The sequence below is a fragment of the Muscardinus avellanarius genome, assembly GCF_963383645.1.
Source record: "Muscardinus avellanarius genome assembly, chromosome: 13".
NCBI classification, from domain to species: domain Eukaryota; kingdom Metazoa; phylum Chordata; class Mammalia; order Rodentia; family Gliridae; genus Muscardinus; species Muscardinus avellanarius.
This window is the reverse complement of record NC_137799.1, coordinates 96,658,664-96,671,722: the sequence shown is the minus strand read 5'-3', so window position 1 is coordinate 96,671,722 and position 13,059 is coordinate 96,658,664. Positions and strand designations below refer to the sequence as shown.

The following is a 13,059-nucleotide window of genomic DNA, read 5'->3' as shown; positions in this document are numbered from 1 at the left end:
GCACGCTTGTAATCCCGGCATTCCAGAGGCGGAGACTGGAGGATCGTGGTCTGGGGACGGCCTAGGCTGCTCCTTCACAACTCAGGCCCTGTTTAAAAAAAAAAGACTAAAAACGCTTCCATTTCAGTTGTTCGGCCTCCCATTTCTTAGCCAGATTCAATCAGTCTTCACAGTATAGACTGAGGCTATGAGTGTATGTAAGGTGTATGCCTGGACGCCGTTTACTAAAACTTTAAACCATGAGTGGCATTTCTTGCTTGGTTGTTTTCTGATGATCAGACAAGGAGCAAGTCTACAGACCAAACCTTCAAAGATCTGTGCTCAAAAGGGAAGGCAAAGCAGACACGGACACACACACCTGGAAGCCCAGTACTTGGAAGGCTGAGACAGGAGGATCGCAGGTTCAAGGCCAGCCTCAGCAACTTAGTGAGACTCTGTTTCAAAATAAAAAGTAAGACAGAGCTGGGGATGTAGCTCAGGGCTGGAAGGCCCCTGGATTCAATCCCCAGTATCACCAAAGAAAAAGAAAAAGAAAAATACCCACTGCACTAACAAATACAGCCGTTCATCACCCCCCCCCCATTGATGCTATGGATTGAACCCAGGGGCATTCTACAATTACAATCAAGCTATACCCCTAGTCCATCTAATTTTTTAATTTTTAATTTATTATTATTATTATTATTTTAGAACTGAGGGTTAAATCCAGGGACATTCTACCTCCAAGCCCTGACCCCTATTCTTTTTTTTATTTTGAAACAGGGTCTCACTAAGCTGAGGAGGGCCTCACCAAGTAGCTGAGGCTGGCTGTGAACCTGCAATCCTCCTGTCTCTGCCTCCCAAATGCTGGGATTACAAGTGTGCGCCACAACACCTGGCTTACCCTTTTTTTTTTTTTTTTTTTTTTTTGGTACTTGGGATTGAACCTAGGGACATTCTACCTCCCAGATGTGCCCTAGTCCTTTTTACTTTTTATTTATTTATGTATGTATTTATTTGGTGGTACTGGGGATGGAACCCAGGGGCATTCTACCTCTGAGCTACACCCCCAGCCCTATATTTTATTCTTTATTTTGAAACAGGGTCTCACTGAGTTGCAAAGGGCCTCACTAAATAGCTGAGGCTGGCCATGAACCACATTCCTCCTGTCTCAGCCTCCCAAATGCTGGGACTGCAAGCGTGCGCCACTGCACTCGGCTTACTTTTTTAGGCCTCTAACTTGTGATCCTGCCGTCTGGGCCTCCCAAGTACTGGGATTTTAGGTATATGTTACCACGCCTGGCTTTGCCTCACCTTTCAAAAATAAACCTCCACCTTTTTGATGTGCCGGCCATCTTGCTAGTTCTTCTCTTCCCGACCACAACACACTCTTCACGGTTTGTGCGTTGAGCGGCTGATTTTAGAACAGCAGAGAGCTGCGAGTACTTTTTACTTCTCGGGTTTTAGCTAGTTGTTGAAGCTTCACTCTAACACAGTGCACAGATCATTACTAGGTGGCTCAAAGGGACTGTTGTGATTTATTAAAAAAATAAAAAGCGCTTAAACTCAAATTATATTGGAAAAGACCCTCCTGGAGTGGCCGCGTGGTGCTGGCTGCGGTCCTGAAGTCGCTGTACACCGAAGCAACCCATAGCCTTGAGCACAGCTGGGCTTCCGTGGGCCTCGGTCTCCTTCACTGGCCAACTGAGCTTAAAGTGCGTGATGACCGGTGTCCACACCTGTCCCAAAAACAGAGCTGCTGTGAGCGGCTTCGACTTTGTGATTCTCGAACAGTTTCAGAACGCAAATATTTCTTAAAGGAGCTTTAATTATTCAATGAAAATCCAGAGAAGCGGGTAAACATGGAGGCTTTCAAAACTTTTAAAACATATATGAATTCTTTAGTCTTCCGAGTAGAGCGGTTTTCCATGCTTCCGCCAGCCCATCGTTCCCACCAGGAAAGGGCACCGTGAGTCATTCTCATTACAGCACAGAGCCGAGGGGCTGGCGGGTTTCATCTGGGAGAAGATGGTATAAAATATCGCCAGTAGCCACCCTCAGCTTTCAGCCTCAATATAAATCTCCCCTTGTTCACTACATGAATTAATAATGTAAGTGGCTTTCACTTATGCCTGGTAGTCGTGAATTCAACTAAGACATAACTGAGCAGCTCCGGAAAGAAGAAACAAGGCGGCGTTGTGGTGTCATTAGTTAGGTGTGCGCCGTGGTTACCATGCCTGTTGCCTCATTTTAGACCCAGTAAGGAGAAAACTGGCCATGCGAGCGACTCGGGAGCGTCCGTTGTTAAGCATGGACTCAACCCAGAGAAGACTTTTATGCAAGTTCACTACTTGAAGGTAAGCACCGTTCGGTGGCACCTGTGGCAGAAGCCAGCTCTTAGTGGTGGAGGACGCCTGTGACCCCAGTCCTTGGGAGGCGGAGACAGGAGGATCACTCACAAGTTCAAGGCCAGCCTCAGCAACTTAGCAAGGCCCTCAGCAACTTAGTGAGACGCTTTCAAAATAAAAAATAAAACAGGGCTGGGGGTGTAGCTTGGGGTTAGAATGCCCCTGGGTTTAATCCCCAATACCACAAAGAAAGAGAGAAAAGCCACACAAGTGCTGTACAGCTGAACATGAAGACTGATGGGTGACGTGGCTGACTGCACAGATCTGAGCGTCCACTAGCTGAAGGACGCCGGGCCCCAAACCAGGCCCCATCAGGAAGGCCAGAACCGAAGGACGCTGAGGCCCCCGCACCTCCTTACCCCACCCTGCTCAGCTCTGAAGAGCAGAGCTGTGGAATTGCTGTCAGGTTGCAGCGAGAAGACAGAGACAAAGAAAGCGTTAAGTTGGGAGTAGAGGAGCCGGGTCTCTCCCCGCTCAGTCCACAAGGGATGTGCAGGCGTCCCGTGAACCAGGGCTGAAGGAGAGGCGCGCGCATGGCCGGGGCGAAGGCGCTGGCCACTCTCCAAGCCAGAGTGGACGGGCGGCCTGGGCGGCCGGGCTCGCACCCCACGAGCTCCTGGTGTGCGGGGGGGAAGGCGGGGTCCGCTTGGAAGCATTTTTCGTGACGAGCCCAGCACAGGCCTCGTTCCCTCCGCTTCCTCTCTCTGTCTTCTAGGGATATTTCCTTCTTCGGTTTCTGGCCAGGAGACTTGGAGATGAAACCTACTTTCCATTCTTAAGAAGATTTGTGCACATGTTCCATGGGCAGTTGATTCTTTCGCAGGTAACTTTGGGTTTCTCCTGAGTCCGTGACACACAGCTGGAGGGGTGTGGTTGTGTGTGGATGAGATTGTGCCAGTATTAAAAACAGGAAGGAGATTTACTGTTTCATGCAATGAGGGGAATGGAAAGTTAATGAAGTGGACACAAGGCCAGTGCCAGGGAGGGAGGGCTCCCTGTAGCTCGGGACAGACTGTAACCCCACACTGTCCTGCACTCAGTGACGACGTGGTAGGTTGTACCCTGTGTGACCTTAGCAAGACCAATCAATCCCGCAGTTCCCTCTATTTGGAATTATCTTAGTGAGGTTGTGTACTTCTCCCCTTTCGCCTCCGCTTGATGCCAGAGGCTGTCTTACCAGCCACACAGATGCGAAGCAGACGCTTCTCTGCCCTGGCCTCCGGGCGCCGTCGCCAGTATCTGAGATTGTGTTTTCAGCGATAGGGCTCCGGGTGTCTTATCTGTCTCCTCCACTCCGTGTAGGAGCTCAATAAGGGCAGACGGGTTTTGATCTCACCAAGCCCTCGTGCATGGCTGGCACACAGTAGGCACGCTGTAAAGGGCTGATAAACTGGTGAATACTGAATACAAGTACACTGAAATATTCAGATAGCCTGGTCATAGAGCAACCAGAGAAAGGCCCCGTCGGCTCAGGGCAGAGCAGCCCAGAGCAAGAAAGGTAAGACGGAGAGCTCTGCAGACAGCGCCCACAGCTGAGCGCGAAGTCACCACGCACCCTCGGCGGGGATCGCAGAGAGATGCCCTTGAGCGGTGACTACAGCGCGCACGTGCATTTGAGCCTCACTGTCTGCAGTGTTCAGTGCAGTCGAGTACATAGGAAAGGAAGATGCCTGACGAGACGAGATGGCTGTGTTCGCTCTTCTTTTTGTCTTCTTGGTGTCTGGGAAAAGGGATTCTGTGACCGTGACAGTTATACAGAAAACGTGTGACAGAAGCTGCCAGTCCTGGTGTGATTCCCACGCCAGTTCCAGTTCACCCAGCAGGGACTATATGCACCTGCTTTTTATTAAATACTTGCACCAGGACTAAAAATTAATGACTAACGTAGTCATGTGCCAAAATCAGTGTTAGTTTTTGAAAAATTGTAATTCTTAACTTACTGTCCTTAGGTATTAATCAGAACAAGCTGTCTGGCATTGATCTGATTAGCGTGTAGATTATTGGGAGGGTAAGAAATGGAAAAAATAATTTTCAAGGAATATATTTTCTAGCTGGGGCTTGGACTTATAACCATTACCACGGACCCAGATATCATTTCTTCCCGCGTCCCTGTCAAACAACAGATGTTTTTCTTTTTTTTTTTTTTTCTGCCTTTGATTTTATTGTTTTCGGGTAGTGCAAGGTGACAGTGGGACCCTACTGTTTGTCGCTAACTCACTTTGTTAACGATCCTAGAGTCAGCCAAGCTTGAGAAATAAAGATCTATAAATTACTAAATGGCTTTTGTAAAAGTCCAGCACACTGAAGGAAGGAATGAAGAGGATTGACGGATTGAGAAGAGGGTTTGAGGGAGGAGAAATTCTAAAAGACATTTCTCTTTACTTCGGGGTGTCGTGGTGAGTGGGGCAGGGCGCCTGTCAGGCGTCCACTCCAGGGGTACGCGTATATGCAGGTGTTGCTGCCAGTCTTACTAACAGGCACGGGGGAAACACCAAGTAGTGTGTGTAGGTGTGATCATATCACCTTGCACTCACTATGATGTATAATTACACTGCACCAATCAAAGGATGCTTAGCTTAGGCTTGGTGGTACACATCTTGGTGGTACTGTGTAACCACAGTACTTGGGAGGCTGAAGCAGGAGGGTCACAGAACGAGGTCAACACATAATAACTTTGGGCTACCCTGTTTCAAAATAAAAAAACAAGCCGGGCGTGGTGGCGCACACTTGTGATCCCAGCATCGGGAGGCTGAGACCGGAAGATCGCGGTTCACGGACAGCCTCGCTACTTAGGCCCTCCGCAACTTAGTGAGACCCTGTTTCAAAATAAAGAATAAAAAATAGGGCAGGGGGTATAGCTTGGAGGTAGAATGCCCCTGGGTTTCATCCCCAGACCTGCAAAACAAAAAATTAATTAATTAAAAAATTAAAAATAAAAAATAAAACGGGCATTGTGACACATGCCTGTAATCCCAGTACTTGGAAGGCTGAGACAGGAGAATCGTAGGTTTGAAGCCAAGCTCAGCAACGTAATGAGACCGTGTTTCAAGATAAAAAATAAAGTAGGGCCGAGGCTATAGCTCCGAGGTAGAATTCTCCTGGGTTTAATCCCCAGCACCTGGATGGACGGATGGATGGATGGACGGACGGACGGGTGGATGAGGCTAGAGGTATAGCTCAGAGGTAGAATGCCCCAGGAACTAACACACACACACACACACACACACACACACACACACACACACACTACAGCAAAAGGCAATTGGGTCCGTTCCATTGATGGACAAAGACTGCCCAGAGGAGAAACACGTGTCTTCTTAAGCTGCCAGCACAGGACAGAGGCGTGTCCAGCACTTTGGAATGCCCCAGAGCCTCGGGCTTCACAGAGATGCCGGGCGTTCACCTCTGACTGCGTGGAGGACAGCCGCTGTGGGCTGCTGAGCTGTGTGCAGGCCTCAGCTCTGAGGCAGAGGGCAGCTATTCCAGGACATGACCTGCTAGGAGGCAGGGCAGCCTTCTTTCCTTCCTGGGGAGCTCCCGAGTCACCCTGTATTCATACAGTGTGCGGGGCATTGTGCTTTGCAACCCATAAAGAAAGGGTCCACTTGTAATTGGAAGATGCAAAAGGCAGAATTAAGGTTAACTCTGAATTTCCTGCTTCTCATGCAATTAAACTCTCCCCCTTGCCATCAAGTTAATGTAATTTACCCCCACATAATTGAGCATAAATTACCAGGCAAATATGGGGTAAGCTATAATGGGCTGTAAGGAGATAATGAAGTGAAATTAGTAAGACACTGTAATTACAGTTTTAGGATTTTTTAAGAATCAGAAATCTTGCCAATAGGCCAATGAAAAAGCAGTCTACAACGTAATCCACAAATACGTTGGACTTACAGAGAAATCTAACAATACTAAATCGTGGCAAACAAACTTCCAGTTCAACATTTTACAAAAGAATTTTTAAAATAATAAAAGTAATGACATTAAGGACCTTAAGAAAAAATAATTCTCTGTATTCTAAATGGCAGTAGGATTTCTCCTACGCCAGCAAAGGCACAGGATGGGGAGGTGCAGTTACGTTTGAATTTCAGATAAACAAAGAATAGCTTTTGTGAGCACTTATATCCCAGTTTAACTGGGAACACCATACTTTATGTAGCAACACCAGTTAAGACCAAGTCAGACTCCAGGACTAGAAAGTTTCCAAGGCTGAAAGTTGGGTCATAGTCTCAAGGTACAAATTAAATATAAATGACCATTCATATTTGAATATTTTAGGTTTTAAGTATTGTGGGGGTTTTGTGTGTGTGTGTGTGTGTGTGTGTGTGTGTGTGTGTGTGTGTTGGTAGTGGTAGTAGTGGGGTGTTCTGTTTTGTTTTTGTGTGTGGTAGTAGGGATTGAACCCTGGGGTGTTCTACCACTGGGCTACACCTCCAGCCCTTTTTATTTATTCAAATTTGAAACAGGGTCTCACCCAGTTGCTGAGGCTGGCCTTGAATCTGTAATCCTCCTATCTCAGCCTCCCAAGTATTGGGATGATATTTCTGTATACACAATTTATTATTTCTCACAGAGATTTGTTGTGTAAAAAACCATGAGCAAACTGTAAAAGATAATGTTATTTTGAGCTACCATTCTCAACCTACTGTCATGTCTTAAGAGTTGTTATCAGCTGGGTGTGGTAGCCCACACTTGTAATCTCAGTTCTTGGGAGGCTGAGACTGGAAGATGGTTGGTTTGAGGCCAGCCTTGGAGATTTAGCCAGGCCTCTATAACCTAGTGAGACCCTGTTTCAAAATAAAATAGGACTCCGGGCGTGGTGGCCATGCTTGTAATCCCCGCACTTGGCAGGCGGAGACAGGAGGATCGCGCAGGTTCGAAGCCAGCCACGCTGGCTTAAGAGACCCTGTTAACAAATAAAAAAGTATAAAAATGGGTCTGGGAGTGTAGCCCATAGGTAGAAAGGTTTCCAGAAACCCCAGTACCACCCCAAACATAAATAAATAAATAAATAAATAAATAAATAAATAGGACTGGAAGTGTAGCTTAGAGGCATAATGCCTCTGGGTTCAATCTCCATGCCCTACACACACACACACACACACACACACACACACACACACACACACAGTCATTATCTTTTAGTGATCTTTTATGTGTATTGGTGAAGTTACATAATATTTGGGATTGGCTTCTAAATAATCGAGCGTGCAGGGAAGGGGACGGGGTAAATTGGCTGTGGGTTGGCGGGTACATGGAGGTTAATGACCCTGTTTAGCCTAGTTTCGATTGTGTGTGAAATTTTTCATAGTAAAGGAAACAGTGTGTGTGCGTGCGTGTGAGTCATGCTGTTAGAATTCTCTCGTGCAAACATCTCGGATGTCCAGCAACTACGGCTTTGTCCAGCAGCCCGTGAAGAGCCGGGGACGGAGGCGGGGCTCCCGGCCAGCTCCGACTCGCGGGTGTCGTTTTTTCCTCAGCACATCTCTCGTCTTGATTTTCCCTCTCATCTCTCCATGGAGCAGGGCAAGAGAGCTGCAAGTGGGTTTCTAGCCCTTAGGGCTCGGATTATTCACTGGGTTCTCCAGAAACGCCCGCGAGGAGGGCGGTGGGAAAGGAGGCAGGGACGGTGCTGTAGGCTGTGGCCAGCCTCTGAAAGCAGCCTCGAAATGGCCTGCGGGTTAGCTCTAAACATCATCTTTTACAGGCTGCTCATGGTCTTACACAGCAGAGCTCTGTAAGTGATTGGACTGAAGCCCTGGGAAATTAAAAACTCGCGTACACAGGCTAATAAGTTGACCTGCTCTTCCTCCCCGAGCAGGTGCGCCATCAGCATCTGGGAATGCTCAGCCCCTGGCAGGGTTGCGGGCCAATGATTTATTGATAGGCACCTTTAATGGTTTGCTTTTTTTCTTATTTCAGGACTTTCTTCAAATGCTACTGGAGAGTGCCCCAGAAGAAAAAAGGTACGAACCAATTGAGGAATTAAGAGCCTAGTTTTTCTCTTCACGTTAAAACGGGTCCCGCCAACAGAGCATGGGAAACTAAGACCAATCCAGCACTGGGAAGCTAAGACAGGAGGATGGAGGCTTTGAGAATAGCCTTGGCAAGTAGCGAGACCCTGTTTCAAAAACAAAAATAAAAAAAGGCCGGCATGTAGTTCAGAGGTAGAGAGCCCCTGGGTTCAGTCCCCAGTATCCCCAGTATCACTCCCCCAGCCCCCATAAAAATTCTACCATTGTTTGGCTTGCTAAGTTCTGTGTCCTCTTTTGATAGAAGCAGGGTCCTCACTCAGCCAGTGGAGTGCCAGGATAATGAGCCAGGCTTTGGGAGAGGCCCAGTGGATACCCAGGATAGAGTGAGCGGCCCCGGATGCGGTGAGAGGCCAGTCAAGGACACCTGTAGCCTCAGCGCTGTGGCTCAGCATAAAGAAACACTTTTTTTTTTTTTTTGTGGGTCTGGAGATGGAACCCAGGGGCATTCTACTCCGAGCTACATCCCCTGCCCTATTTTTTATTCTTTATTTTTTAAACAGGGTCTCACTGAGTTGCAGAGGGCCTCACTAAGTAGCTGAGGCTGTCCGTGAACTGTGATCCTCCTGTCTCAGCCTCCCGAATGCTGGGATTACAAGCGTGCGCCACCACGCCCGGCAAGGACACACTTTAATTAAGTTGAAGATGTAGGTGTAAAGTCAGGCTCTCACAAGTTCTAAACCCAAATCTGTCACTTCTTAGCGACAAAATTTGGAGCAAGTTACTTAATCTCTCCAAATTTCCGTTTTGACTCTCCCTGGCAGGGTTTTGGCATCAGAGAGCTAATATCTGTTTAAAAATTAGGTGCTTTTGTGGCGCGCACTTGTGATCCCAGTACTTGGGAAGCTGAGACAGGAGGATTCGGGTTCGCAGCCAGCCTCAGCTACTTAGTGAGGCCCTCTGCAACTTAGTGAGAGCCTGTTTCAAAATAAAGAATAACAGCCGGGCGTGGTAGCTCACGCTTGTAATCCCCGCGCTCGGGAGGCAGAGACAAGAGGATCGTGCAGGTTCGAAGCCAGCTATGGCTGGCTTAAGAGACCCTGTTTCCAAATTTTTAAAAAGTATAAAAATAGGTCTGGGAGTGTAGCCCGGAGGTAGAAGAGTTTCCAGGAACCCCAGTACCACCACCTAAATAAATAAATAAAAAGAATAACAAATTGGGCTGGGGGCGTAGCTCAGAGGTAGAATGCCCCCGGGGTTCCATCCCCAGCACCACACACACACACAAAACAATTAGGCGCTCAGTTGATGACTGACAGTCACAGTGCCATGATCACCTCCTGGGCATCGGGCGCGGTGTGCAGGACCTACAGGCTGCGGTGCTTGCCTTCCTTGCAGCGCTCATAGCCACCATCACAGGGGCTGTTACAAGCTGATGTTCACTAGAAACCCACCTCGATCCTCAGAACAGCATTCTGATATATTTTATCCCAATTTTACCAAGAAGAGGCCCAAGGCCCCAAGAGGCTGAGTGATCAGCCTGAATCCCAAGGCTGTGTGCGGTTGGGTTCTGAGCCCGAGCAGCCCGGCCCTTGAGCCTGGCATCCTACCCACCGTGTCGCCAGGGGAAAACCCGCAGAGCTTCTCCAGGTCACCTTAGAAATGAGATGCAGATACCGGAATCAGGTCTGTGTGGTTCCTGCGGACTGCTCAGTAAGCGCTCACCACCTGCTCAGGAGGGTGATTCTCGTCCTTGGCGATGTTCCCTTTCAGGCTGCCTGACCACCTACAGGGATTGTAAAGGAGGAATGGAAGACCCATGTTTCAGGCTCACCCTAGTCAATTTTTTCTTTTTTGTAGTACTGGGGTTTGAACCCAGGGACATTCTCCTGCCAAGCTACACCTCTAGCTCCTTTTTCATTTTTTGTTTTTCAAAGAGGATCTCACTAGGTTCCGAGGGTCTTTGCTACATTGCTGAGGCTGCTTTTCAACCTCGATTCTAGCCGGATGTAGTGGTACACGGTTGTCAGCCCAGTACTTGGGACAGGATGATGATGGGTTCGAGGACAGTCTCAGCAAGTCGTGAGATTCTCATCAACCCAGTGAAAACCTGTTTCCAGAAAAAGAAAATAAAATAGGGCTGGGGGTGTAGCTGAGAAGAAGAATGCCCTCTGGATTCAATCCCAGTGCCACCATACATACATACATACATACATACACGCATACATATATACATACATACACCTCGATCTTCATGTCTCAGCCTACCAAGAACTGGAATTACAGGTGTCATTTCAATTCTTAACTCCTAATTTCATATTGTAATGCGAAGAGTGAATACCTTGAAACATTACAAATCGCAAAATCAATATTCAGACATTAAAGGGAAATAAACGTCTTTTCCTGGCGGGGGTACTGGAGTTTGAACCCAGGGGCATTCTACCTCTGGCTACTCCACCAACCCTTTTTATCTTGAAACAGGCCTCACTAAATTGCTAAGGCTAGCTTCAAACCTGCAATCCTCCTGTCTCAGCCTCCTGAGTCCTGGGATTTTAGGCATGTACCACTGTGCCCGTCTGGCAGTGAATTCTTTTACACAGCTTAATCTTACATCCACGCAAGGCCAGTCCTCTCCATGTCCATATACCTGTCTTATACACATTCTGAGTTGCGTGTCTCAAGGGTAAGGTTTCAGGGCTTTACCACCAGACGAGGTACAGGAGCTGACAGTTTTCTCCTAGAAAATCAGGAGAGAACCAAGCTGCCATGAGGGTGTGGAGATTTTTTTTTGAAGCACTGGATTTTTGTCTGGCCTGCTTTGTTTAAAATCTCCCATCTTCCCTTCAGAAAGGCTCCAAATTATTATTATTATTATTATTATTATTATTATTATCATCATCATCATCATCATCATCTTGTGCTACTGGGGATTGAACTCAGGTGCATTCTATCTCCAAGCTACACCCCCAGTTCTTATTTTTTATTTTTTATGGTACTGGGAATTGAACCCAGAGGCATTCTACCTCTGAGCTACACCCCCAGCCCTATTTTATTTTTCATTTGGAAACAGTATTTTGCTATAATGCTGTGTCTGGCCTTGAACCTGCAATCCTCCTGTAGCTTCTCAAGTACTGTTTGGCACAAGTGTGTGCCAAATCCTTTCTTCAACAGGTAGAAATGTTATTGTTAGTTGTTGTTGTTTTTTTTTAACAGAGTAGAAACATACATAGAAGCGAGCCAGGGTACCATACAGAATTAACATCCCCTGCCATTTGGTAAATTCCTTTGTTCCTACCTTGCTTCTTGCCTTTTGATCCTCAAGGAAATCTTCCCCACAGGGACTGCATGGGGCCTGAGTAACTGCCAAGATGAGCAGACTCTCAGGAGGCTCTGAGGTAACCAGGCCTTGTTTTGGAAGGTCTTAAGTGTTTCAAGCTTGCCATCTTTTATTTTGTTTTTTGTAATGTTTTAATTTTGGAGTAGTGTGGTACTGGATTGAACCCAGGGGGTTCTACCACTGAGCTATACCCCAGACCTATTTTATTTTGAAATAGGATCTCACTACGTTACCATGCGCTGGCCTGGAACCTGTGATCCTCCTGTCTCAGCCTCCTAAATACTGGGATTATAGTATACACTCCTGTGCTTAGGCCTTTAAAAAAAAAAAAGTGGCTATGTGTGTCTTTTTTATGCAAAAATCAGATCAGATGTGTCCAGTACTCTTAAGATCAAGAATAGCTGCAATATATACATTTTTCCCTTTTCATTTTTCACCTCCCTCTGAGTAACTTTTCAGGCCTTCGGACAGAATGTAACAGTTTCCTTAGAAAGTAAATGAGAGAAAGACTGACAGATGGAGGGAGGGAGGGAGGGAAGGAAGGAAAAGGGAAAAAGAAAAGAAAAGAGAGAAAGGAGGAAGAAAGGAGGGAGGGAGGGAAGGAAGGAAGGAAAGAAGGAAGGAGGAAGCTCATGGCCACGGTGAAGCAACAAGGCACATTTTAGTCAGGAGGCCCTCCTAATCGCCATCACAAGGTGAAGGAGTTCATCTGCACGGCCCCTGAGCCCTCTGGCTCCGGGAGACCTGGATTTTATCATTGTGAATATTTATTGCGTCAACACAACTGAGCTCACAAAGAGACTTTTGTTGTACTGTGCAAGTTAAAAAGCAGCGTCCCTGTCTTAATGGTGGCCACGAGCCACCAACCAGTGCCCTTGATAGGTACCTTTCCAGTTGGGATCATATTTTGCCTGGGAGGTTTAAGTCTCCTTAAAAAGCTCTCTTTAAAAGTTAGGAGATCTTATTTGTACAATGAATCAAGGACGCTGGAAAATATCTCAGGATTTAAACATCTTCTTGCCTGCTAACTAATCTCAGAATCTAGTTCAGCTATTAAAACAGACTGTTTACCCTATTACCTATGCAACATATTGTACCAATTTTATCGAGGTCTCCAAGGCCCCACACCTACCCCCTGGAGCCTCTAATCTCTGGCTCTGGTTGCAAACCGATCTTGGGCACATCTGGTAGGCACGTGGCCGTTCAGACCAGACTCGTCAGCTAGCGTTTCTGTGCCCCGGTGCCTCTGCCTTGTTCTCTTCCTGAGACTCTGTGTGTGTGGCACTGGGGACTGAACCCAGAGTATTCTGCATCTGAGGTATACCGCTATCCTTTTTATTGTGAAACAGAGCCCCTAAAT

At 47.1% G+C, this 13,059-nt stretch overlaps 1 protein-coding gene across 2 annotated transcripts in view; it reads left to right on the top strand.

Annotated features, from left to right (window-relative positions):
- The window catches only part of AOPEP (aminopeptidase O (putative)), a gene marked incomplete at both ends in the record, with an annotated part of 267,301 nt that overhangs the window by 149,263 nt on the left and 104,979 nt on the right, over positions 1-13,059 (top strand). For both annotated transcript variants that reach the window (XM_080708670.1, XM_080708669.1), the window contains 3 exons: positions 2,234-2,336; positions 3,103-3,210; positions 8,313-8,356. In XM_080708670.1, coding sequence (XP_080564796.1) covers positions 2,234-2,336; positions 3,103-3,210; positions 8,313-8,356 — 255 coding nt within the window. The remainder of the gene's footprint in view (positions 1-2,233; positions 2,337-3,102; positions 3,211-8,312; positions 8,357-13,059) is intronic.